The sequence below is a fragment of the Dryobates pubescens genome, chromosome 2 (assembly GCF_014839835.1).
Source record: "Dryobates pubescens isolate bDryPub1 chromosome 2, bDryPub1.pri, whole genome shotgun sequence".
In the NCBI taxonomy this organism is placed as follows: domain Eukaryota; kingdom Metazoa; phylum Chordata; class Aves; order Piciformes; family Picidae; genus Dryobates; species Dryobates pubescens.
In genome coordinates, this window is record NC_071613.1 from 50,466,451 (window position 1) to 50,493,906 (window position 27,456).

Here is a 27,456-nt window from a genome sequence, read left to right on the forward strand (position 1 = left end):
ACAGCTGACAAAATCTCAGCACAGCTGACAAATTCTGGCACAGCTGACAAACCCAGGCGTTGGCAGGCAGTTTGTCTCGGCTTACAATAAACTACTTGTAGCTTTAGCTATAGCTCATCGCTCCCCGGCGTGTCTTCCACGGACCTTGGGTTCTCCATCTTGTTCCCGAGGTGTGCAGAGACCCTTTGCTAGCTGGCTGTTAGAGGAGCAGACAAGTCAGAGGGAAGGGTCAGGTGTGGGAGGCAAAAATCACCAGGCTGGCCTTCAGACCACAGAATCTGCAGCTTTTCCTGCTCTCAAGTTCATGGCACAACATTTCCTGACCAGGCTGTATCAACCCCATGCAGTGCTACAGGCTGGGGTCAGAGTGGCTGGAGAACGGCCAGGTAGAGAGGGACCTGGGGGTGCTGGTCGATGGTAGACTGAACATGAGCCTGCAGTGTGCCCAGGCAGCCAAGAGGGCCAATGGCATCCTGGCCAGCAGGAGCAGGGAGGTCATTCTGCCCCTGTACACTGCACTGGTTAGGCTGCACCTCACGTCCTGTGTCCAGTTCTGAGCCCTTCAGTTTAGGAAGGAGGTTGACGTGCTGGAATGAGTCCAGAGAAGAGCAACGAAGTTGGTGAGGGGTTTGGAACACAAGCCCTACGAGGAGAGGCTGAGGGAGCTGGGGTTGCTTAGCCTGGAGAGGAGGAGACTCAGGGGTGACCTTATTGCTCTCTACAACTCCCTGAAGGGAGGTTGTAGATAGGCGGATGTTGGTCTCTTCTCCCAGGCAGCCAGCACCAGAACAAGAGGACACAGTCTCAGGCTGCGCCAGGGAAGGTTTAGGTTGGATGTTAGGAAGAAGTTCTATACAGAGAGAGTGATTGCCCATTGGAATGGGCTGTCTGGGGAGGTGGTGGAGTCACCCTCACTGGAGGTGTTCAGGAGGAGACTTGATGGGGTGCTTGGTGCCATGGGTTAGTTGTTTAGGTGGTGTTGGATTGGTTGATGGGTTGGACGCGATGATCTTGAAGGTCTCTTCCAACCTGGTTTATGCTATGCTATGCTATGCTATTCTAACTCTGCTTTAGACAGAGACCTGCATTTCTTCACAAGTCTGTGTGGCCAGAAATATCTAAGGCAGATTGTTAGGAAAGAGAATTTTAGCTCTTAGAATTCTGTCTCATTGCTGTCACCAGAACAAGGTTTTGAAACAGCACCATGCTGAGGGGTATCAGGACTCCCAGAAGAGGATTACTGATTTCTTTCAGAAATTGCAAGAAGTAGTTTGAAATCCAACCCCTACTTCAGAAAGCACTCTCTGGGATGGTTGGTACTCTCTGAGTAAAGACTGGCCAGGGTTTATGGTGGTTCTCCTATCAGACAAACAAAATATTGGGGCTGAGAAGACAAGAATGCCAGCTGCTTTCTTGGGGGCGAGAGGAGGGAGGAAGTATTTTTCCCACTTGGTTCAGCATGAGTAGGAACAGTTGCAGGGAAGGAGATGGAAACTGTAGCAAAGAATAATTAATTGGTTCATTAGAGTTATTCTTCAGAAAGCCTATATCTCAGAACATCAATCTGTGACACAGAGATTCTAAAATTAATAAATGAACTGATTTCATAGAAAAGCTCCCTCTAGAGAAAAATGAAGAGTTTAAAACATTAATTTCTGAGGATCAGCTGCACAAGGTTTTTCTTAGAGGCGGTAAATTCTTGTCTTTGGAGAACTGTGTCTGCTGTTTGGAGCACTGCAGCTTGAAAGCTGTAAGATATTGCTGCAGCAGTTCCCTCTGTGAAGGATTCCTGTGCCCTGTTTTACTTTCTGGGGCACTATTTCTTCTTTAGACTTAGCTTATGAAAAACGCTTGGCTCAGGCATCCATATTCTTTGTCTGGCTTGGGAGATGCAAGCAGTCACCTGTAAGGAAACATTTCCATTGCCATTCTGCCTTTGCTGGTGTAATTTCACTTATGTTGGCTGCAGCATTTACTTGGTAGCTGTTGGTTGCTGCAAATAAACTTTTTTTTTACAGGAGTTCAATCTTTTCTCTCCCTCCTTTCAAAGCCACTTCCATTTCTTTTCTTGGTGGCTGGCTTCAACAGCAGTGAGCTGGGTCCTGGAAATGGTTTGTCAGAGATTTCACACAATTTATAAGAAGGAAAAAAAAGGGCAGTAAGTGGCAAGTATGAATAATACCTATCTGCCTTGTGTAACTTGCAGAGGAAGCAATCTCCTTCCACAGCTTTATTAATTTCAGCCAGCTAATGATTCTCCAAGACAGTGTTATTAGTGTAGTGCTGCTACTCCTAAATCTGTATCTGCACAAGGATGGGGAGCTCCACTGTAGGAGCTTGCAGTGCTGTGCCCTGACACATTCCCCTCCAGTGATGTTTGGAGTCTGGGGAGGCAAGATAAGGTGTGATGGAGTGATAAGACTTTATACGTCCTGCTCACCACTCCAGGAGGGTGAGCTGTGAGCTGCCTGCTCAGGGTTTGGGCTTGCTGTTGAGTTCTGGGTTTTGCTGCCAACAAATGCAGACTGTGAACCTTTCTCCTGGCTGAAGAAGCACAGACCAAAGTGTCAGTCTATGCCCTTTGTCTTAAGGACACCTCAGGGTTTTTCAAAGCTAATTTTTCTCATGTCGCCTTCATTTTACTCTACTGATAAACAGAAAAGCCACTCAAGAGCACTACCACAGTGGGCCAGCCGAGAGTTAGTGCTTCCTGTTTCCCACAGAAACCCCTTCCATGACTGGACTCTCACTGTGTACAACCCAAACAGCATTATTGCAGAACTCTGCTTTGTTGTTTTGGTTTGAGATTGGTTGGTTTGTTTGGCAGGGGGTAGTGAGGTTTGTAGCACTGATAGTCTTGGTGGAGCGTATCAAAGGAGATAGGAGGCAGTTTCTCCTTATCTGGCCATCTTTATTATGGTGCTACTTGCACAAAAGGCAAGAGCAACTCCTAACACTTATTCAAAGAAAAACAAAATACAGAAGCAGGGCACAGAGAGTGTGAGAAGCAAGGTGCTCATGCCTCGGGAACAGTAGCTGTAATGTTTCCCCAAGCTTGGCTCTCACTCAGTAGCCACCATTCTGGTCCTGGAATGATGATTCTGTGTTGAAAATGTTAGAGTAGGATAAGAATCTTTTTTTTTTTCCCTTTCTTTTTTTGTTTTTCCCACTTCTTTTTTTCCTCCTGAAAGTCAGAGAATGAAGAATAGAAGTGAGGAGGAAGGAACCTCTGATTACCAGCTGTATCCAGAAAGATGAGAGGACTGCTGGCTCAGGAAGTCCCAGAGCTGCAAACAGTTGGAGGCTGCAGGAATGTTTTGGGGGGGGGAAGGGCAGAATCCTATGATTACCTTCCTTTAATTTTCCCTAAGCTTTTAGTCACTTATGAAAACAGGCCAGGGGGATGGAGAGACCTTTTGGTCTGACTCAGTGCTGCTGCAACAAAAGCCTGGCGTTAATCCCTCTAAGGCCCAGGGTCAGATTGAGGGTGAAATCTAATCTACTAGATCCAAACCTGTGGTGCTCTGCTTTGGGTTTATGTTCCTTCTAGCTGCCCAAATTTCTGCAATGCATGGATGCTGCTGATTGCTGCACCTACTCTTTTGGCAAATTCTCAATCTTAGGCTTTGCTGATGAGGCTAGGGGTGTCAGTTGCTTTTTAAACTGGTTCCTCCTTTAGCTACATCCAGCTATCATCACATCACCTTGTGATCACTTTAGTGCTTAGTGGTAGAGACTGATCATCTTCTTTGCATGCTGTGCTTTCTGTGTGGTGTGACTGTTCCTTAATGTCACAGGTTTGGGAAAGTTGGCATCACTCCCCCATAAAAAGGCAGCTTAGGAAAGGAACCATTCACTTGTATGGTGGCACAAAACCTGATTGTGTTAGAAAAGCAGTATAGGTTTGCTTTGTTTAATTAGTCAGTCAAAATTATCTATGGCTCAGCAATGTGCCCTTGTGGCCAAGAAGGCCAATGGTATCCTGGGGTGCATTAGTAAAAGTGTGCTCAGCAGGTCTAGGGAGGTTCTTCTCCACTTCTGCTTTGCCCTGGAGAGACCACACCTGCCATACTGAGTCCAGTTTGGGGCTTTCCAGTTCAGGAAAGGCAGGGATCTACGGGAGAGGGTCCAATGATGAGCTACGAGGATGATTAAGGGACTTCAACATCTCTCCTATAAAGAAAGACTGAGACAACTGGGACTGTTTAGTCTAGAGAAGAGAAGGCTGAGAGGACACCTTATGAATGTCTGTAAATGTCTGAGAGGTGGGTGTCGAGGAGGGGGACAGGCTCTTTTCAGTGGTACCTGGTAGTAGGGCAAAGAATAATGGATATAAGCTGGAACACAGGAAGTTCCACATCAGCATGAGGAGAAACTTCTTTGCTCTGAGCTTGATGGAACACTGGAGCAGGTTGCCCAGAGAGGTTATGAAGTCTCTCTTTGGAGACTTTGAAAGCCATTCTGGGTGTGTTCCTGTGTGGCCTGCCCTAGGTGATTCTGCTTTGGCAGGGGTCTTGGACCTGTTCTCTGGAGGTGTGATCCAGCTTCTAACATTCTGTGATTCTGTGATTGCTCAGCTTTGCTCCAGCCTTCTCACTTGGCATGTTCTGCTGGGGCTGATTGGTTTGCATTTCTACAGGAATATTGACTGGAAGGAAGAGGATCAGAGGGTTTTCCAGACTGTTATCAGTCAGTATCCAAGTGATCTCCAGAGGAGAAGGACTTTGTACCTTGACATGCTGCAGAGATACCTTCCTCACAAATCTCGGTGTGACCTGGTCAGTATCCCTTTAAATCAGATCGCTTCTTACTTAAACCATATGTTGAACACTTGTGTTAAAGAATGTTTATCAAAGGTGGGGGCTTCTTTATCTCTTAACTATAGCTTTGATTTTGCACAGTGAAGAAAGGATGTCCTTGTCTCCAAACCCCATGAAGTTGAAACTTTGTCACAGGATCACAGGATGTTAGGGGTTGGAAGGGACCTCTGGAGATTGAATCCAACCCCCCCTGCCAGAGCAGGACCATAGAATCTAGCACAGGTCATACAGGAACACATCCAGATGGGTCTTGAAAGTCCCCAGAGAAGGAGACTCTGCAGTCCCTCTGGGGAGCCTGTTCCAGTGCTCTGTGACCCTCACAGTGAAGAAGTTCCTCCTCATGTTGAGGTGGAACCTCCTGTGCTGGAGTTGATATCCATTACTCCTTGTCCTATCCCAGGGTGCAACTGAGCAGAGCCTGTCCCCTCCCTCTTGACCCCCAGCCCTCAGATAGTGATAAACATTGATGAAATCCCCTCTTAGTCTTCTCTTCTCCAGACTAAACAGCCCCAGGTCCCTCATCCTCTCCTCACAGGGCAGTGCTCCAGTCCCTTCGTCATCCTTGTAGCCCTCCCTTGGATTCTCCCAGCAGATCCCTGTCCCTCTTCAACTGGGGAGCCCAAAACTGGATGCAATATTCCAGGTGTGGCCTCACCAGGGCAGAGAAGAGGGGGAGGAGAACCTCCCTTGCTCTGCTGGACAATTTCCTCTTAATGCACCCCAGAACTGTCACTTCAGACTGAGCACTGTGGAGATGTTATGTCTCCACGTGCTCTTGCCGCCAAACTCCCCATGTTAATTGGTTGGCATTGCTTCTGCTGTACAGCTTTATTGTTCTGCCATGCTCTGCTGCTTGTGGTGTTTGTTTTTTTATGAGGATCTACAGCACTGTCTAGGAACAGTTATTTTAATTGCTCTGTGGCACATATATAGCAGGAAGAGGGAAGTTATCTCCTGTTCTCAGGGAGAGGCTATTTTTATATGCCTAACGCCTTTCACATTGATTGCTGATTCCTCTCACACTCCACAGTGAATGAGCATAGAGCAGCTAATAGAGAAACCTATTTCAAGGCTAGAACACTTCAGGATGTTCATAAGTAAAGCAGGGAGGCTTTTTTTATCTTTGCATGTATTTTTAGACCGTCTGCTTGCTGGTGTTTGAGGAGTTCCTAGTGCAAAGGAAGGGTGAGAGCCGAGCGGTGCTGATCATCAGCATAGTTTCACCAAAAATGAACTTCAGGGCATTTCAGAACTTTGTCTGTGAAAACTGGGCTGAATAACTCTGGGCTTTGTACAGGCATTATTGATTCTTTGAAGGTTCATTTAAGACTTCAGGTTTCTAAACTTAAAACTCCTAATGCAGTATGGAATTGATGACTCTTAGTGTGCGTGTGTTCGCGTGACAGCTACAGGAATGTTAAAACACTAAGACTAGACTAAGGTCTAGTCTTAAAATGTTTGTGCTACAGGAGAATCCTACTTGGAGCCTTCTGTGCTGCCTTCTCACTGAAGAAGACTGAATCAGTGGGCAAGCACAGTGCTTGATCCGGTAGCAGGTCCTCAGAGAGAGGACTGTGTTCAGAAGTGCAAACTCTCCACCCTGTTTCTTGCTTACATTTGGCTTAGCCTTAGGTCTTGCTGAGTTTGTGGCAGCAGCAATGGCAACGTGATCTGACACGATGGCCTGCATACATTTGACCAAGTAGGAGCTCCAGAGGTAGAGATACAACTTGATCTTCATCCAGCTATAAGCTGATAGGACTGTCTGTGAGCTAGGCACCAGATGAGTCAGCATCCCTGTGGTTCCCTGCCCAAAGCCTGTAAATTAGCATCAGGAATGGTGCCTATGACGCTTGGGAGCACATAGTCATCACTAGAACCTCCTTCATCCCTGGAACTTGTATTTTTTGGACATGTAAGACAGAATCATGACTTAACTGCCTCAGTCTCTGCAGCCTTACCTGTTACTACTTCTGCTGAAATCTTGAATGTTGCTGAATGAGGCCCAAAATATGTGTTTAAGATTAAATGCCTTTTTTGTTAGGTGGTGGCAGCAGGCTGCTTGCCAAGATAGGAATTGATTTCCAAATCTCCTGTTAGGAAAGAAAAAATGAAGCTTATTGTCATCTGTACAGTATCTGTACAACTCCTTTAATTGGTGCTCTCTTTGTAGAGCATCATCTTGCTGCACGTGCTGGGTGCCTCTGCAGAGGCAATTAAAGGCCCTACCCCTTGCACTTGATGTGCTGTAGGGCAGGAAGGAGCCACTACATTGCATTTTTTCCTACTGCAGAAGCACAGCTCAGATGAGAGCAGTGGGACATCAGATTACTGCAATGCCATGTGGCACAGGGAAAGGCTGGAGTAATGCCACTGCCAACCAACCTGGGCAGCTGGCAGCGTACCTGGCACCTGACAGGATACTTCTGGGCCCTAAATTATGGACTCCATAGGCATATTGGATATATAGCAATGAAATCCATAACAGAATCACACAGAATCAGCCAGGTTGGAAAAGACCTCCAAGATCATCAAGTGCAACCTATCACCCAACCCTAACTAATCATCTAGACCATGGCACTGAGTGCCTCATCCAGTCGCTTCTTAAACATCTTCAGGGATGTTGACCCCACCACCTCCCTGGGCAGCACATCCCAATGGCCAATCTCTCTTTCTATGAAGAACTTCTTCCTAACATCCAGCCTAAACCTCCCCTGGTGCAGCTTGAGACTGTCTTCTTGTTCTGGTGCTGGTTGCCTGGGAGAAGAGACCAACCCCCACCCAATTACAACTTCCCTTCAGGTAGTTGTAGAGAGCAAAAAGGTCTCCCTTGAGCCTCCTCTTCTCCAGGCTAAGCAACCCCAGCTCCCTCAGCCTCTCCTCACAAGGCTGTGTTCCAAACCCCTCCCCAGCTTTGTTGTCCTTCTCTGGACACCTTCCAGCAACTCAACATCTGGACACAGGACTCCAAGTGTGGTCTAACCAGTGCTGAATAGAGGGCACAATGACCTCCCTGCTCCTGCTGGCCACACTATTCCTGATGCATGCCAGGATGCCATTGGCCTTCTTGGCCACCTGGGCACACTGCTGGCTCATGTTCAGCCTACTATCCACCAGCACCCCCAGGTCCCTTTCTGCCTGGCCGCTCTCCAGCCACCCTGTCCCCAGCCTGTAGCACTGCATGGGATTGTTGTGGCCAGTGTCTAGAATCTGGCACTTAGACTGTTAAGTCTCATGCCATTGCCAAAACGTCTAGAACTGTTTAATTGATCCATAGGCTTTAAACCTTTCTGACATGCTTTGTGTCTCCAGGTTGCTCACGAGAAGGCCTGGGAGCGGTGCCGCTTCGCCAGGAGCCGGCGCAGGGCTGTGGTGCTGGGCTGGGCTCAGGCCAGGGAAGCCTTTCTGCTGCGGGCAGCGGCGACCGCCGCCGAAGCCTCTGCTGCCCAGGAGGCAGAGGTGCTGCTGGCCCACAGCAGGCAAAAGCAGCAGCAGCTTTGTGCTGAGCTGAAAGCAAAGGTGAGTTCAGTTAGAAAAGTATCACTTCCAAGTCTGTGTTCACACAATTAAGTTATGGTGTGTGAGTGGAGGTTAACTAACCAAAGCTCACTGTCATCACCCTGCTTCTGCTGTCCTCTGATGGAATTGTTTAGGACAGGTAGGGAAAGGAACAAACTGTAATCTGCTGGCAGAGAGCAGTGTCTTTGTGAACACTGGTTGTGAAGCAAATGATTTTGAAGACGCTCAGTTTCCTTACCAGGAAGAATCTGTTAGCTTTTCAGGCAGCCCTTGAACTTAGTTTGTCATCATTTGATTAAGAATTTGGTTACCTAGCACACTTGTAGGCCTTACAATGAGTTTCATACTCTCTATAAACTACATTCAAGTTTGTTTTGAGCACATTGAAGAGTTTGAGCTGCATTTCAGTATTGGAAGAACAAGAGATAAGGAGACTCAGGGGTGACCTTATCACTCTCCACAACTACCTGAAGGGAGGTTGTAGACAGACGGATGATGGTCTCTTCTCCCAGGCAGCCAGTACCAGAACAAGAGGACATAGTCTCAGGCTGCACCAGGGGAGGTTTAGGTTGGATGTGAGGAAGAAGTTTTATACAGAGAGAGTGATTGCCCATTGGAATGGGCTGCCTGGGGAGGTGGTGGAGTCACCATCATTGGAGGTGTTCAGGAGGAGACTTGATGGGGTGCTTGGTGCCATGGGTTAGTTGTTTAGGTGGTGTTGGATTGGTTGATGGGTTGGACGCGATGATCTTGAAGGTCTCTTCCAACCTGGTTTGTTCTATTCTATTCTGCAGTTTGCAATATGAAAGACTGCAAGCAAGCTGCAAGGAGGAGAGGTCTGGCATCATGTTCCTTGTGTTCCTTTGTAACATTGGCAAATCACAAAATATTTGTGTGTTTCTCTTTCTTCCTTAGGAAACTGGGACTGGTATCTATAGTGATGATAGTTCATCATTGTTAACCCTAGAATGCCCAAAAGTGGCTGCAAAACATTGCATTTATCACTACTACCACCAGCTTTTTAGATTAACACTGGTCTGCTTTCAGAGCAATAATGAATATTTGCTTTCCCTTCTGTTTAGTTGCAAGAATGCTTTCTAAGACCTCACCAAGTGGATCCCATAACTTGTATGCCTTTGTTACAACAGAGAGCTACCAGGATGATGAAGGGACTGGAGCATGTGCCCTGTGAGGAGAGGCTGAGAGCCCTGGGGCTCTTTAGTCTGGAGGAGAGAAGACTGAGAGGGGATTTAATCAATGTTTATCAATATCTGAGGGCTGAGGGTCAAGGGGGAGAGGACAGCCTCTTCTCAGTGCACCCTGTGACAGAACAAGAGGTAACAGGTATAAACTCCAGCACAGGAGGTTCCACCTCAACATGAGGAGGAACTTCTTCACTGGGAGGGTCACAGAGCCCTGGAACAGGCTCCCCAGGGAGGTTGTGGAGTCTCCTTCTCTGGGGACTTTCCAGACCCATCTGGATGTGTTCCTATGGGACCTGTGCTGGATTCTATGGCCCTGCTCTGGCAGGGGATTTGCACTCTATGACCTCCAGCGGTCCCTTCCAACCCCTAACATCCTGTGAGCCTGTGTTACAGGAGTTTCACAATATTCTGAAAGGTGATTTTACTGTGCTAAGAGATGGAAGAAAAGATAAAATACCTGGTTTATTGTTGTTGCTTTTTATTGGTTTTGTTCCGTGTCGTTTGGGTTTTGTAAGGGCTTTTTTTTGTGGGTTTTGGTTGGTGTGGTTTTTTGGGGGTGTGTGGAGGGTATTTGGATTTTTGTTGGGTTTTTTTCCTTCTTTTTTAATCCTCTGTATAAGATACTAGAGTAAGACAGAAGCCTGGACAGAAGAGGAAGGGTTATGATGTTGATGCCTAAGGCATTTGTAAGGGGAGTCACATTTCTGGGCATGAAAGGCATGTTGAGATTTGCTTAAACTCTGCTCTGTGATTTTGCCCTTGCACAGAGTTTAACATCTGAACACTTACACCCTGGTTTCTTTTCACTTCCCCAACAGCACTTCTGCTGAACCCTTGCTTTAAGTGTTATCCTAAACACTTGATTTCGGTTTCCTACCAGCAGAAAACGACAGAAAAAGCTGTTTGTGATGAAGATGTTTTTGAGCCTAGTTTTTCAATCAAAGCCCTTTCTGTCTCCTCTTCCTGGAGCTGTCTGTCATTGGAAGGTTTGAAGCTAAACATGTCAGGGTTAGAAGCTGCCTGGGCTTGACTGAGTGGGGAGTACCCCATTTTAACTCCTGCAGTAGACTTCCCTGGAGCCATGTGGAGTATGTGGAAGGGGGTGGAGCGGGATGGTTTGTTGCTTTGAGTTTTGCTTTTTATCACCTAGACATCCCTATCTGGACCTCCTGTGTGCCTCTTACCTGCACAGAGCTGGAAGAGCTGTTTACTCCTGAATCAAATCAGTCTTTTTTTTTTTCCATTGTTCTTTTTCACTCCCCTGCAAAAAGTAACAAGTGCTGCAGCACTTAGGTTGTCTCCACAGAGCTTAAGATTCTCCCTGGTGCACTGAATGCTGTCTGAAAGTTTCCTGCGTTCTGACATCCTGTTTCCAGTGACCTGGAGCTGTTTGAAACTTAAACCTATTAGGCCCACACTTTTCAAGGGCTGCTCTCAAAGGTGGCTTTGTTAGAGTGTTCAGCGTTTGAACAAAAACAATCCACCTGTCTCCCAGAAGAGAGGAATGAAAAAGGTACTTTTTTTTTCCCCCTCTTCATTAAAGGAGGATATTGTTGTGACCTTCTTTTGATCAGCTCTGCAGCTGAAAGGGCCGGAGGACGGAAGCTGAAGTTGGGCAAGGAGCTAGGTGGCTTTCAGAGGGATTACTCTGAATGTATCCATGGGATTTGTTTGGATTCCATGGCTATGTGCCTTGGAAAACCCAGACTTCACCCAGGTAGAGTTTATCTTACAGCCTTGTCTTTCTGCTCCTCTGAAGTGTGCAGCTACAGAAAGTCACGCAGGGGAAGGCAGCTGTTGGCAGTTATCAGGGAAAAGATAACTGTCAGTCTGCTGAGCTCATTTACACTGATAAAACCCATCCTGACGAGGATGTGTGAGACAGGGTAAAAAGTGAGTCTGTCACTAAGGGAAGGATTGTAGAGCTGGAAAGCAGAGATTTCCCTCTTTGTCTTTTTGGCCAGTAATTGGCTTAATTCTTTTTGCATTTCAGTAAGTTTGTCATAAGAAATTCTTAACTTGTGTCACTTTGCCAAGGGGAAAATGTAAACTCGTGAGGAGTTGGTAGCCTGAATGGGAGATGCAGGTCTCCTGCAGTATTGCCAGCAGGTCTGTGTGCATGTTTCATCAGCTGTGAATAAAGCTGTGACACATACACACACTGTAAGATACATAAGCAGGTCCCTCAGTTTAGGAAAGATGTTGAGTTGCTGGAAGGTGTCCAGAGAAGGACAACAAAGCTGGGGAGGGGTTTGGAACACAGCCCTGTGAGGAGAGGCTGAGGGAGCTGGGGTTGCTTAGCCTGGAGAAGAGGAGGCTCAAGGGAGACCTTTTTGCTCTCTACAACTACCTGAAGGGAGGTTGTAGCCAGGTGGGGGTTGGTCTCTTCTCCCAGGCAACCAGCACCAGAACAAGAAGACACAGTCTCAAGCTGCACCAGGGGAGGTTTAGGCTGGATGTTAGGAAGAAGTTCTTCATAGAAAGAGAGATTGGCCATTGGGATGTGCTGCCCAGGGAGGTGGTGGAGTCACCATCCCTGGAGGTGTTTAGGAAGAGACTGGATGGGGTGCTTGGTTGCATGGTTTAGTTGATTAGATGGTGATAGGTTGGACTGGATGATCTCAAAGGTCTTTTCCAACCTGGTTAATTCTATTCTATTCTAAAATCACAAAAATTAACCAGCAGCTGTTAATGGTAGAGTGAGAATAGACTTTAGTTTAACTTCCTGCTGGTAAACCACGTGGCCTGTTCACTTGTTAGGTTGCAAAGGGATATCTCCCTGTAAATTCCTGTGCTGCTTTGAGTTTGTGGGGGGTTTTATACAGTCTTTCTTTCTCTGTATGTGAGAACCAGATTGTTCCTAATTGCAGTACAGGTTGAGCCATGCAAAGGAGAAAGGAAATGGTCATGTGTGCAGGCTGTGCATTAGGGTTATTATTGCAATAACCATATGCTGTCACCTAACTTTTGTATGGTTCTTTTCATCTGCCTACACCAAACTGAAGGCAAAGCAAATAGACTAAAGAACCCATGATTTAAAGCTGGTTTAGATGTGCTCATAGCAGTTGTGCCATCAGTGAGACTCTAGGCCTTGACTGGCAAGGGATGGTTACAATTAAAAAGTAAAGCAGCAGAGAAGTTGAAGTTTATTGCAGTTTTTACCTGGGGAAAGAACTTTCAAGTCTTTATTCCATGTTCCATCTCACAGAAGATCAATGTGTGTCCTTTACAGAAATCAGAGTCTCTAAGGAGGAATTGTGAAACAATTCAAGAGGCTCAGGTGAAATAACTCATGAGGGCCATATGGAGTGGAAGTCATCCGAGTGAAATCAAGTGTGAAATGGATGATTCTGGTGGGAATGCACTGGACATTCTTAAAGAGGAAATGCTCCTGGTCCAGGTCTTTAACAGCCTTGTTTGCCATGGGGAACCAAACTGAACAAAGCCATGACAGGTTTATACTTTGGGTGATCAAAAGTCACTCCTGCTTCGTGTGCTTTATGCTGTGTGGTTATGGAGTCACAGTTGGGAAGGACAAGGAGCCACACAGAGCCACATGCCCCAGGGAGGTGGGCAAGGGGACTCTGAAGCATTCTGTGTGCTGCTTTCCATTCTTCTTGAGGACAGGATCAAAACTGCATGCTTAATTTTCTGTGCTGGGCATAAACTGCAAGGGTTTGGTAACAGGACTGTGGGGTACCCTGTGTGGGAGGAGACCACGGACTGACCTGTCAGCTCAGAGATTCATTCAAACAACTCACTGCACCCCAAAACTTCAGCCAGTCAGAGGAGCACATAGTGCCTCAGCCTGAGAGGTGTCTCACTCATTTACCTGTCTGCCAGTTTACCAAAGCTTGTAGGATCTTTGGTACCTTTGGGGCATACACTTCTCCCTCAAGCCTCATTGAAAGTGGCTAGTGATCCCCAGAATTACTTGAGGATGGGTAGCTGGGCAAGGAGGGAGCTCATGCTACCCAGTTTGCTTAGGGGAATTCTCTCCTTCCTTCAGGTAGAAAAGTGGCACTTTAGGCAGGCAAAACAATGAGCATTAACATTCTGCTGAGGCAGTGAAGGATCAGAGGAGCTATTTGTGTACCTGCAGAGGGGACTGGAACAAACATTGCCTGTGTGAAAGGGCAGCACGTGTAGCCCAGGACTTGTAAACAGAAACGTGGCTTGCTTGAGGCCAGGCAGGTCTTGAGTATTTCAGCCTGCATGAGGCTTTTAAACACAGGGATAAGATGTTGGTGCTCCCACTGTCAGGAACAGAAAGATGTGAATGGTGCTAGCTGAGAAGAGATAGAAGGATGAGCTGTGAGAAACAGTTTGTTCACAGTGAGCAAAGCTGTTGTGGTATGCTTGCAGCTCCAGGGAGCTAGAACCAGCCCTGTAGTGTATTATGGGGTTTGTAGATACCAACCCCTGTGACCTAGGCTTCCTAGCTGGAAGCAGTGTATCTTCTTACTCCTCATCTTAAGGCTGAGGGCTAGGGGTTATGTTCACTTGCTGTTCTCTCCTATCCCTTTTTCAGATTTAAACACTCTTACAGCTGAAGAAAATGACTGTGCCTCTGTTAGTGATCAAAACAGCTGCTTTTAACCATATTTTGAATTTCAAGTTAAAACTCTCTAAGGGTGGATATGGATTTGTTTTTTTATTTAACAGTTAATCCTGATGGCAGTAGCCTGGCTCTTCTCCAGTATTTCTTGCAGACAGCTTAAAGGCAGCCTGTGGAGCTGTACCAGTCGCAAATCTACCAGGGGTGTGAACTTCCCCTGCTTTGCTAATCACAGCCAGAAGATTATCTTCTCAGATCAGCAAGCAAACTTGCAGATGTGGCATTCCTTGATGATCCCTTTGCCAGATGCTCTAACACTGGACTTCTCCTAGGTCTTGTATATGTCAGTCAGAAGCACCATGCTGCTAGCTTGTACCATTTGCTGTTCTGTCACTCAGGGCCTCATGGAGTCTGGATGTGGTTCCAGGTGCTGTTCAGAACCTGTCAGCGAAGAATCCTCAGTCTAAAGAAGAAGGAACAAGTTTTTAGAGCTGAAGGAGATCAGAGACTTCAGACCATCATCTGTTCTTATCCCACTAGCTTGTTGTTGAGGTAGAATCATAGAATTGTCAGGGTTGGAAGGGACCTCAAGAATCATCTAGTTCCAACCCCAATGCCACGAGCAGGGATACCTCACACTAGATCAGGTTCCCAGAGCCACATGCAGGCTGGCCTTAAAAACCTCCAGGGATGAGGCTTCCACCACCTCCCTGGGCAACCTGTGCCAGTCTCTCACCACCCTCATGGGGAAGAATTTCTTCCTAACATCGAATCTAAATCTCCCCTCCTCTAGCTTGGATCCATTCCCCCTAATCCTGTCATTACCTGACACCCTAAAAAGTTCCTCATCAGCTTTCTTGTAGCCCCTTTCAGCTACTGGAAGGCTTCAATAAGGTCTCCTTGGAGCCTTCTCTCCAGACTGAGCAGCCCCAGCTGTCTCTCTGCCTCCATAGGAGAGGAGCTCCAGCCCTCTGATCATCCTTGTGGCCCTTCTCTGGACACTTTCCAGCATGTCCATATCTTTCTTGTAATAGGGACTCCAGGTACCTACTGATGTCAGTAGAAGTAACTTTGTGTTAGCTTTGTGATCTCAGGAGGTGACAGATGAGATCTTCACAGTGACAGTGCCGGACTGCAGTGGAGTGTTTCCTGCTCTCACCTCTGTCAGAGAGGAGTGGTGGGGGTTGTATGTAGGACTGGGTGTTAGCATGAATGCTCAGTGTTTGTCCTGAGGTTGAGGCCAGCAGGACCTGCAGTGCTGCATCACAGCACAGACAGCAGGGTGTCTGACCAGCTGGCAAGAGACACCAGCTCACCACCATGGCTCCCTGGGCTGCTGGCACCAGCATGTGAACCAAAGCATGCAAACAGCAGTGACTCCTGCTAAATATTGTTACTGGATGGTGATGTTTCGTGTGGAGCTGAACTTCCTTCCACAGCAAACTGGTTGTGGGCACCTTGGCCCCTGCAGACATTCACGGTCAGCTCCTGAGGTTACTGACAAGTGAGAAAAGGAAAGCAATATCTGTGGTGCTTATAAAAAGGACTGCCTGCATTTAAAAATAGTGCCTTTCCCACATGGTTTTTACAAACTGCCCCCTGCCCTGTGGTAATTTAGACTCCAGGGAACTGTTCTTAATATGCATTTTAATTTTCCCCCTTCTGTAAGCTGCTGTGTTGACACCCTGAGGCACGTCTCCATATCTTTCCATTAGGAATGTGTGCACACCCTCTCTGTGCTGCTTTTATTTCCAATAATAACACTGTTAATGCTGTATATTTCCATGTGTGTGGTGGGTTTGATTAGTGCAAGGGAGGTTTTATTTTCAGTGCTGATACAATCAGTAGCAGATCTGCTCTGCATCCCACTTTCCCTGGAGATGTTGGCTGTCTTGGGGTAAAATCTGGCTGTCACTTCCAAAGCTTTGGCAAACCAGTTCATGGAATGATGGAATGGCTTAGGTTGGAAGGGACCTTAGAGATTATCTACTCCAACCTCCCTGCCATTTGCAGAGGTGCCTCTCAACTAGACTTGGTTGCTTGAGGCCTCATCCAATCTGGCCTTGAACACCCCCAGGGAGGGGGCATCTGCAACCTCACTGGGCAACTTGTTCAAGAGTCCCATGACCCTCATACTGAAGACCTTCTTCCTAAGATCCAGTCTAAACCTATTCTCTCTCAAACCATTCTGTCTTGTCCTGTTGCTGGACACCCTGATGAAAAGTCACTCTTCAGCCTTACTGTAGGATCCCTTCAGGTATTAGAAGGAAGTTGTGAGGTCCCCCCAGAGTCTTCTCCAGGCTGAACACCCCCAGCTCACTCAGCCTATCCTCATAGCAGAGGTGTTCTAGCCCTTGGATCATCTTTGTGACCCTCCTCTGGACTCTCTCCATCTTATGATGGGGACATCATCTCCCTCTTATGATGGTGTTTGAGGTGGGGGTCTCATAAGAGTGGAGTAAAGAGGCAGAATCCCCTCTCTTGACCTGCTGGCCACACTCCTCTTGATGCAGCACAGGGTATGACTTGCTTTCTGGGCTGCATGGGCAGTGCTGCCTGCTCATGGTGAGCTTCTTATTAGTCAACACCCTCAAGTCTTTCTTCAGAGCTAGTCTCAACCCATTCTGCACCCAGCCTGGATTTGTGCCTGGGACTGGCCCGACCCAGATGTTAGGTCCATGAGATGCCCATTATGCAAGTGTAAATCTGCTGGCCAGCACCTGTGCTGGGAGTTCTGAGTGTCTGGGAGCTGTGGAAGCTACTGCAGGTTGGCACATCTCTCCAGCAGGCTCAGTGTCACACTTCTGGTGTGTGCCCAAGCCCTCCATGCAGAGCCTGTTGCAGGAACATGAGGCTGCTGTGCAAAAGCTGCCAAGGCTGATGCAGCTGTCTCGGGAAAGATGCAGCAGCTCTGGCCTGGAGATGTAGATGCTTTACAACAGGCACTCATCTTCTTCTGTTTAGACCCTAGTAGGACATCTTAAAAGTTTGAATAGTCAAAGCAGGGTTTAGTAGAATTGAATAGAATAAACCAGGTTGGAAAAGACCTCCGAGATCACAGAGTCCAACCTATCGCCCAACACCATCTAATCAACTAAACCATGGTACCAAGCACCCCATCCAGTCTCTTCCTAAACACCTCCAGGGATGGTGACTCCACCACCTCCCTGGGCAGCACATTCCAATGGCCAATCTCTCTTTCTATGAAGAACTTCTTCCTAACCTCCAGCCTAAACCTCCCCTGGTGCAGCTTGAGACTGTGTCCTCTTGTTCTAGTGCTGGCTGGGAGAGGAGACCAACCCCCACCTGGCTACAACCTCCCTTTAGGTAGTTATAGACATCAATAAGTAATGGAACTTGGTGAGTGCCTGGGAGAAGAGACCAGCCCCCACCTGGCTACAATCTCCCTTCAGGTAGTTGTACACAGCAATAAGGTAATGGAACTTGAGCCAGTGCTTGAAAGCAGCCTGCTTTGGTGGGAGGGTTTAAATGAAATGCAGTACTTTCTAGCAGCCATCACGTAGACCTTTCTGTTTAATTAGTGACCTGCAGAGGTGGCTTTAGGTTGGCAATGCAGACTTCTATTGTCCTGCTCCATTTATAAACTATTTCAGTCTCAGGGATTTATTATCCCATTAACCCGAGTGGAATTTATGTGCTTATCTTCTATTAACCTGAACAGAAATGGTCTGGCTGAATCCCTGCTCTTCTATGGCAGACTAGGTCTTTAATATTTTTTTTTCCTCTACATTTCCTTCCCTCTCTTCTTTAAAAAAAAAATCCTTGCCTTTTTTTTTCCCCATCCCAGAGTGGCAGGGAGTTGCTCAGGCGAGAGCCATAGCTCAGCGGTGCGCTGCCTTGATCTGAAGTATTAACGACTAAGCTCCCTTGCCAGTGAGGAGGAGGCTGCGCTGCTGCTAAGGAAAGTCACCTCTCAATGAGTTTTCCATGTTAATCTGCTGGGGATCTCACTTTGACTCTTCTCTTTGGACAGTCCTAGAGCAGATAAAAGTGTGCAGAAATGTTTCAGAGACAAACGCAGCTCTGGGAGGTTCTGAGGGTGTGTTGGGATTGGAATGTGAGCCAGCAGTGTGACCAGGCGGCCAAGAAGGCCAATGGCGTCCTAGCATGCATCAAGAATAGTAAGGCCAGCAGGAGCAGGGAAGTCATTCTGCCCCGGTGCTCAGCACTGGTTAGGCCACACCTTGAGTACTGTGCCCAGTTCTGGGCCCCTCAATTTAAGAAGGGCATTGAGACTCTTGAACATGTCCAGAGAAGGGCAACGAGGCTGGGGAGAGGTCTCAAGCACAAGCCCTACAAGGAGAGGCTGAGGGAGCTGGGCTTGTTTAGCCTGGGAGAAAAGGAGGCTCAGGGGAGACCTTATTGCTCTCTACAACTACCTGAAGGGAGGATGTAGCCAGGAGGGGGTTGGTCTCTTCTCCCAGGCAACCAGCACCAGAACAAGAGGACACAGTCTCAGGCTGTGCCAGGGGAAGTTTAGGCTGGAGGTGAGGAGAAAGTTCTTCCCAGCAAGAGAGACTGGCCATTGGAATGTGCTGCCCAGGGAGGTGGTGGAGTCACCATCCCTGGAGGTGTTCAAGAGAGGATTGGACATGGCACTTGGTGTCATGGTTTAGTCATGGGGTCTGTGGTGACAGGTTGGACTTGATGATCTTTGAGGTCTCTTCCAACCTTGGTGATTCTGTGGTTCTGTGATTGGGTCATTTGTAAGGTTGGAAGTGAGCTTGAGAGGCTCAGGGTTGGAGGTACCTGAGGATTTTCTTTTGATGACAAACAGTGCTGACTTCATCACAGGATTAGTGGCAATTCCTGCTTGGAGTTTTGTGGTTTAGGGCCATGAAAATGATCACAGGTTTGGAACGCCTCTGCTAGGAGGACAGGCTGATGGAGCTAGGGTTGTTCAGCCTGGAGAAGAGAAGGCTCCAGGGAGACATAATCATGACCTTCAGCACTTGTTTAGTGGTTGGGAGATATAATCGTGACTTTCAGCATGACTTTCAGTGGTTGGACTTGATGGTCTCAAAGGTCTCTTCCAATCTAAACAATTTTATAATTCCAGTACCTGAAGGGGACCTACAGGAAGGATGGAGAGAGACTGCTTACAAAGGCCTCTATAGTCATAGGACAAGGAGCAGTGGCTTCAAACTAGAGAAGGGCAGGTTTAGATTAGATGTTAGGAACAATTTCTTTACCACGAGAGTAGTGGAACACTGGAACAGGTTGCCCAGGGAGGTAGCTGAGGCCCCTTCCCTGGAGATACTCAAGGTGAGACTCAACAGGGCTCTGGGCAACCTGATCTAGTTGAGGATGTCCCTGCTTACTGCAGAGGGGATTGGACTAGGTGACCTTTGGAGGTCACAGAATCACCAAGGTTGGAAGAGACCTCAAAGATCACCAAGTCCAACCTGTCACCACAGACCTCGTGACTAAACCATGGCACCAAGTGCCACCTCCAATCCCCTCTTGAACCCCTCCAGGGACGGTGACTCCACCTCCTCCCTGGGCAGCACATCCCAGTGGCGAACAACTCTCTCAGTGGTCCTTTCCAACCCAGACCATTCTACAAATTTGATTTCTAGCAGCTTATTCTGTCTGTGCAGAATAGGAGCTGGAGCTGTGTAGTCATTTTATAACCTTTTTGCTTGTGGTGTATTCTGGCCTCGCTTTTCAAAGGCTGGTTTTGCTGCCCACATGACCTTCACCGCGGACACCCTCTCCACACCAGGCCTTTCTCCTGTGTTCCTGTTCACCCTGCTGAAGGGAGCCTGGTGCACACTCTCTTGTCACCCCAAGCATCTTCAAGATGGGTTTGTGATGGAAGTGAGCATTGCTTAAAGAGAAAAGCTGACAAGGTGCTGTGTTGCCACGTGCTAATTTAAGGGGAATGCCCAAGGGAAGCTCTCAGGAATGGTTTTGTCATTAGAAAAGACCTATCTGTGGCGCTAAGGCCGTGGTGAATATATTCTTGCTATTCAGATGTTAGAGTGAAAGAGCTAATTCATTACTCAAATTAGTTTGTAGTACTTCCCATTATTGCAATATGCAGCATTGAAATAATGGGCTGAAAATAGGTAGGTGCACATTCTGTTCAGCACAGCAGCTCAATAATTCACTTGGCAAAAGCTGCTCTAATACAATCCACGAGCTGTGAGATGCACTTGAAATGCCGCTTGCAATTAAAAACTTTCAGAGCTGGATGTTGGCAGTGCTTGCACTGCTCCAACCTAAGCTGCTTTGTGAAACAGGCAGTGGGGGATCCAGCTCTCAGTGTGTTTTCAATATTAGTTTAACTGCTCAGGGCTTTTCTTAATATTTAAACAGAACATATGCTGTTGACACAGTAAACTCTACCCTTCTGAGTCTGCACTCATAGGAAGGAAAGAATGCAATCAACAACACATTAAACTTTTTTTTTCCTCTGGGTGCTTTTTTTGTGGCCCCCAGGTTACTGCCTTAGTGGATCAGAATGGTTGTTCAGGTTTTTTTTCCTGTGTTCCACAGGTCTTCACAATATCTCCTCTGCAGGAGAAAATACCCCATGAATACAGCAGGGTTTCTGGAAACCCTTGAATGGTGGCACTGCTGGAAATTCAGCATCAAGTAGTCACTTTTAAACAGCAGAAAGCTGAAAGGGTGGAAATGGGTGCCATAGAGATTTCTCAGCTGTTGTGCTCTGTGTCCCTGCCCCTTGCTGTGTGCCATGCAGCAGTGCCCAGGGGCTGTCCCATGGGTCAGGCTCCCCGCAGTGCTGTGCACACTGCAGGGTCAGTACAGATGCAGGCTGGGTTTCCATAATGGGCAGGCCCCTGTACCCCTGGTTACCATCAGTGAAGACAGTCTAGCTCCTCAGTTTTGCATCTATGACAAGGTGCACAGGAGCTGTTTCAGAGTCTCTTTATTCTGGCCCCTGCCATCTCCTGGGGCTGGTCCTCCCTTGGAGGAGGTCCCCTTTGTAGGCGAGCTGGCCCCCGAACCAAGCGAAGGCTGTAGGATTAGAACTGCTCTCTGGCAGAGAGGTGTTGTAGTGTTGAAGGAGGTGTTGTAAAAAGGGAAATGGATCAGCATTTGGATCAGCTGCTAATTTTGGTATTTCTTGCATAATAAACCACTTTAATTCTGCTCAGCTCTCTTTCAGAACACTTTATCCTATATGACTTGAACTACGTGTGGGGGAGCCGTGGCACGATGCCAGCCTACAGAGGCACAGTTAGTACATATTTTGCAAACAGTGCTTTTCTGGTTTCCATTTTTCCTTGCAATTATGAATCAGTTTTGTAAAGTGACTCCTCTTTTGCCGTGGGAGGGGCAAGGATCATGAAAACTCACTTCCTATGCTGCCTGCTGGAAAGGATCAGTGGGCACTGTGGCAATCACAGAATCACCAAGGTTGGAAGAGACCTCAAAGGTCGTCAAGTCCAACCTGTCACCACAGACCTCATAACTAAACCATGGCACCAAGTGACATGTCCAGTCCCTTCTTGAACACCTCCAGGGATGGTGACTCCACCACCTCCCTGGGCAGCACATTCCAATGGCTAACAACTCTTTCAGTGAAGAACTTTCTCCTCACATTGAGCCTAAACTTCCCCTGTCGCAGCTTGAGACTGTGTCCTCTTGTTCTGGTGCTGGTTGCCTGGGAGAAGAGACCAGCCCCTACCTGGCTACAATCTCCCTTCAGGTAGTTGTAGAGAGCAATGTCGTCTCCCCTGAGCCTCCTCTTCTCCAGGCTAAACACCCCCAGCTCCCTCAGCCTCTCCTCACAGGGCTGTGTTCCAAACCCCTCCCCAGCTTTGTTGCCCTTCTCTGGACACCTTCCAGCAACTCAACATTTATCCTAAACTGAGGGGCCCAGAACTGGACACAGGACTCAAGGTGTGGCCTAACTAGTGCTGAGTACAGGGGGAGAATGACTTCCCTGCCCTTGCTGGCCACACTATTCCTGATGCATGCCAGGATGCCATTGGCCTTCTTGGCTGCCTGGGTACACTGCTGGCTCATGTTCAGACGGCTGTCAATCAGCACCCCCAGGTCCCTGGGAAAGTGTAACACGGTGAAGCTTCACCCCTTCTGCCAGCCTTTACCCATTGTCTCAGCTGGTAATATGCTGATGCAATCAAAAGGCCCTAAGCAGATAAAAATGGAAAGCAGGTTCTAGCCACTGAGTAAGTGGCTGTGGTTAGCAGTGACTGAGGACAGAGGGTTGTTGGCACATCAGTTTTGGTCTGGGAACCTCACTGCATGGCTCCTGTTTTGTCAGCTGAGGGCAGTGACATGTTTGGTGCTTGATCATGCTTGCTTGTTTGGGTGGGATCTGCTGAGTATCTAGATTGTGCCCCAGCATTGTTTTCTGACCTGGATGAAAAGGCTTCAGCAGAAGAGCTCTGTGGAAGGAACTAGGGAAAGTGGTTCTGGCCTGTAAAAGATGGGTGTGGAACAGCTGCCATGCAAACAGCTGCTCATCACAGGGGATGGACAGGAAGGCTTGAGATGATTCTAGACTAGATCAATATTTGCATCTGCTTACTGCTTTGTTGTTTGCTTTCCTTCAAACAATGGGGATTCTGACAGGCTCTGCTGGGCCAGCTCTGCTCTCAGCACCCATTTCTGGTCAGCAGCTCCTTCACAGATCAGTTTGTTGCAACTTTCATTGAGACCATTTGAAGGACTCACTATGCTGACTAATGGCTGCAGTCAAACAACTAAAAGAGATTCCTGCTTGATAGGTAATGTTTAGAGAAGATCAGAAAAGAATCAAGAGGATTTCCAGGCTTGGAGGAAGCTGAAGCTGCATCATGTTCCAAGCTGGCTTACATTGGTGTGCGCTTGCAGCCCATAAGGCCAAAGGCATCCTGGGCTGCATTAAAAGCAGCGTGGCCAGCAGATGGAGTGAAGTGGTTTTGCCACTTTACTCTGGTGAGACCTCACCTGGAGCACTGTATCCAGCTCTGGAATGCTCAGTACAGGATGGACATGGACCTGATGGAGCAAGTCTAGAGGAGGGCTGTGAAAATAATCAAGGGGCTGGAACACCTCTGCTATGAGGACAGGCTGAGGGAGCTGGGGTTGTTCAGCCTGCAGAACAGAAGGCTCCAGGGAGACCTAATGGCAACCTTCGAGTACCTGAAGGGGGCCTAGCAGAAGGATGGAGAGAGACTGTTTGCAAAGGCCTGGAATGACAGGATGAGGGGCAATGATTTCAAACTTGAGAAGAGTACTTCTAGATTGGATGTTAGGAACAAGTTCTTTACTATGAGGGTGGTGAAACACTGGAATGGGTTTCCCAGGGAGGTAATTGAGGCCCCATCCCTGGAGATATTCAAGGTGAGGCTTGACAGGGCCCTGAGCAACCTGATCTAGTTGAGGATGTCCTTGCTGACTGCAGAGGGGTTGGACTAGATGTTTTTTGGAGGTCCCTTCCAAGCCAAAGCATTCTATGATATATCTTATTGAGGAGAGTTGGAAAGGGGTGTGAAGCAGGAGGCAGGAAAAGACAAGCTTGAAAAAAGTCTCTTGGATTTTTTTTTTGTTGTTAGCTTGGCTGTTACCTCACTTCAGTTCAGAAAATCTCAGAGATGTTATTACAGAAGGTTAAAGCTGCTGCAAATGCAGTTTGTTCTAGCTGCAATCTGAGCAGGCATTTACCAGATTTCATTTTTTTTTTGGTTTGCTGTTAGGGTTTAAAGCTTCCTGTGTACGTTTGTGCTGCAGTCTGTTTCACAAGAGAGGTAGCAATGATTGCAAGCTCTTCCCCAGTCGTTTTCACAACATTCCTTTTACAAGTTTATTAGTGCAGCAAGTGAAGGGTGGCTGAAACCATCCAGCAGTTTCTCTTAGGCTCTTAAACTGCTGAAATGCCTGAGCAGATTGCTGTCAGAATTGCTAAAATAAACAGTTCTGGTTAGATAAAGACCTTGTGCTGCAAGTTGCACAGCGTGTGGGGGTGGTTCTTGCAGGTATTACAGAGTCAGGGTAATGGTTTGAGTTGGAAGAGACCTTAAAGATTATCTGATTCCAACACCCTGGCTATGGGCAGGGTCACCTCCTACGAGACCAGGTTGCTCAAGGCCTAGTCCAGCCTGGCCTTGAACACTTCCACACTTGGACCATCCACAAATACTGTGGGCAAGCTGTTCTAGTGCCTTGCCACCCTCATGACAAACAATTTCTTCTTGATGTCTTATCCCAGGGGAAGTTTAGGCTGGAGGTGAGGAGAAAGTTCTTCACAGAGAGGGTCGTTAGCCGTTGGAATGTGCTGGCAAGGGAGGTGGTGGAGTCACCATCCCTGGAGGTGTTCAAGAGGGGATTGGATGTGGCTCTTGGTGCCATGGTTTAGTAGTCATGAGGTCTTTTCCAACCCTATTGATTCTATGATCTTGATCCAGCTTCTTCCAGTCCAGTTTTCCAGTCACTCCATGCCTTTGCCAAAAGCCTTTCTCCAGCCCTTCAAATCTTGGAAGGCTACCTTTAGGTTTCCCTAGAGCCTCTTCTCCAGGCTGAACAAGCCCAATTCTCTCAGCCTGGCCTCACAGCAGAGGGCTTCCAGCCCTCCCAGCATTGCTGTGGCCTCCTCTGGTCCTGCTCCAACAGGTGTCCCTGTCTATGCTGTTCTGAGGACTCCAGAACTGGCCCCAGCACTGCAGGTTGGGGGGCTCAGCAGAGCAGAGGGGTAGCATACCCTCCCTCCAGCTCTGACCCACGCTGCTGGGGATCAGCCTCGGACACAGCTGGGGCTGAGCTGGGAGTGCATGGTGCTGGCTGGTGTCCAGCTTTGCACCCACCAGCACCCCCAAGTTCAATACAGCCAAGCTCCACAAAATAGGGTCCTGTGACACTATCCCTCTGCAGCCTCTGAGCAGCTGTTTGTATGTTCATCTCCTGGTTTTATTGTCCTCCCATGTTCGTGTGTAGATGGATTATCTGAGGTTGTCCCTAGCTGGTTTTGTTCAGGGATGCACATTCTGCATCTGACACTCCTAGGACACCTCTTGGCTTTGGGATGTGGAGTTGCTGTGGATTTCATTGCCCACTCAATGGTACTTTCCTTTCTGTATGGCTTAGAGACAGCCAGCTCGTTCCCCCTGTGCTCTGTGTGCTCATAGCATCCATTACAGGCAGAGTGTTTCTTTAACAAGCTGTCTTTAAATCTTTTAATGAAGAGAGAGCTGCATTTTACAGCCACTGTAAGAGTTTATGTTCTTGTCATGTTATTGCCGTGCCTGCACTACATGGAGAGTCACAGCAGTGTTTAATCTGCTGGGACACTTCACACAGAACAAACATCCTGGTTATGCAAGCAAACTCAGCACCACCCAGGGGTACCACTCACAGAACCTCAGACCACAGCAGTGCTGGCTTTCTGAGCAAAAGCCTTTCCCTGGCATGGAGGAGTTCATAGAGGCTGTGCACACAGGTGGTGAAATGTGGCACTGACTGTGGAATAGAAAAGCATCTGAAAGATGGCTGAGATGCTCCTTCCTTTGTGGAATGGAGTTCTGTTAGCACTTGACAAAGGCATAGTAAGCAGCTGGCAAGCCAGCAAAGAGGAGATATCCTCCATGCTGTGGAAGCCAGCATGGAGCAGATGAGCACAAGAGGGCTTATGGCAGCACCAGGGTGAAGTGGGCATCCACACTGGTTGTGCACCTGCCTGGTCTTGTTCAACCACTACAGCGTGCCAGGGATGTGTCCAGAGAAGGGCTTGGCATGGTGAGCTGTGACTCTACCCAGCTCTGGTGAGACCCCACCTGGAGCACTGCATCCAGTTCTGGAGCCCCTAGTACAGGAAGGATCTGGAGGTGCTGGAAGGTGTCTGGAGAAGGGCCACAAGGATGAGCAGAGGGCAGGAGCTCCTCTGCTATGAGGACAGACTGAGGGAGAAGAGAAGGCTCTGAGGAGACCTTATTGTGGCCTTCCAGGATCTGAAGGGGGATACAAGAAATCTGGGGAGGGACTTTTTAGGGTCACTCCCTAAATAGAAATGGGTAGATTCAGCTTGGATGTTAGGAAAAAGTTCTTCCCCATGAGGGTGGTGAGAGCCTGGCACAGGTTGCCCAGGGAGGTGGTGGAAGCCTCATGCCTGAAGGTTTTGAAGGCCAGGCTGGATGTGGCTGTGAGCAGCCTGCTGTGGTGTGAGGTGTCCCTGGCCATGGCAGGGGGGTTGAAGCTGGATGATCCTTGAGGTCCCTTCCAACCCTAACAATTCTGTGATTCTATGACCCATCCTGCCCTGGCAGGCTCTGCTGAGCAGTGTGGCAGGCCCTGTGGCAGAGGTAGTGGGGCTGGTCTTTGCCCTGCCCCTGCCAGCTGCACAGTGACACAGAGAGGTGGCACTGGCTAAATGCTTGTGTGTTGGTGCTGAGGGAATTAGTCTTGGCTTGGAAATGGGCTGCATGGGTTCCATCCAGGCTGGGTTGTGCAGGGTCACAATGTCACATAGAGCTGCTGCAGGACTGTCTTCTCCAACCCTTTCTTGCAGGTTGTACAGTGGAGAGCACAGCAGGAAGAGGCTGCTGAGCTGGAAGCTGCTGTGGCTGCCAGAAGAAAAGAGAAGGAGGATGAGAAAGAAAGGCTGCGGAAGGAGCAGGAGAGGATTCGCAGAGCTGAGGAGAACCAGAAAGTATGAGAGAGTTTTATAATTTATACTTGGAATGCGTACAATTGCTATAAAAAACCTTTAACTGACCTCTCTGCCCTCTCCTTGTAAGCTGTTGGGTGCTGCTGTGGAGATGGGCAAACTCTTAGCTGAGCCTTGCTGCTGTCCCCCCTAGCCTAGCTGCCTGCCCTTACCCCCCAGAGGAGTGCACACCAGTGAGTGTGTGCCAGGCTGTGCCACAGGAACCAGTGCAGAAGCACTGCTGGCTATAACTCCTCTAGCTCTGTGCTGCCCAGTGCTGTGCCAAGGGCTGCCAGCACTGCAGTGGGTGCTGCAATGCAGCAAAGGAGCCTCACCCAAGGGTGTCTGCAGGAGAGGCACTGCACTGCCAGCACAGGGACCTCCTCAGTGGCCTGGAGCACAGGGTTGGTATTCACCATGGCATTTGCATGAGGAGGCTGTCATGTTTCCTAAGCACTGCTGTGGTGACTCCTGGGAAATGGCTTTGGTCCACAAGTCTAAACTTCAACTTCACAGAAGAGGAGAGCTCAGCTGCAGCACCTGCAGTGTTTCCAGCAGCTCAAGCTGTGTCACAGATGGAACCATAGAATAGAAAAGACCTTTCAGATCATTTAGTCCAACCATTCTCCAACTCTGCCAACCAGTGCTGGGCCATGTCCCTCAGCACCACATCTTTGCCTCTTTCAAACACCTCCAGGCACTGGCATTCAGTCACCTCCC

The 27,456-nt window shown here is 48.2% G+C and overlaps 1 protein-coding gene across 1 annotated transcript in view; it reads left to right on the plus strand.

The window, feature by feature from the left end:
- CCDC148 (coiled-coil domain containing 148) overlaps positions 1-27,456 on the plus strand; it is a 69,257-nt gene that overhangs the window by 21,136 nt on the left and 20,665 nt on the right. The window contains exons 8-10 of the mRNA XM_054173547.1: positions 4,640-4,778; positions 8,133-8,339; positions 26,599-26,739. Of these exons, the coding sequence (XP_054029522.1) occupies positions 4,640-4,778; positions 8,133-8,339; positions 26,599-26,739 (487 nt within the window). The remainder of the gene's footprint in view (positions 1-4,639; positions 4,779-8,132; positions 8,340-26,598; positions 26,740-27,456) is intronic.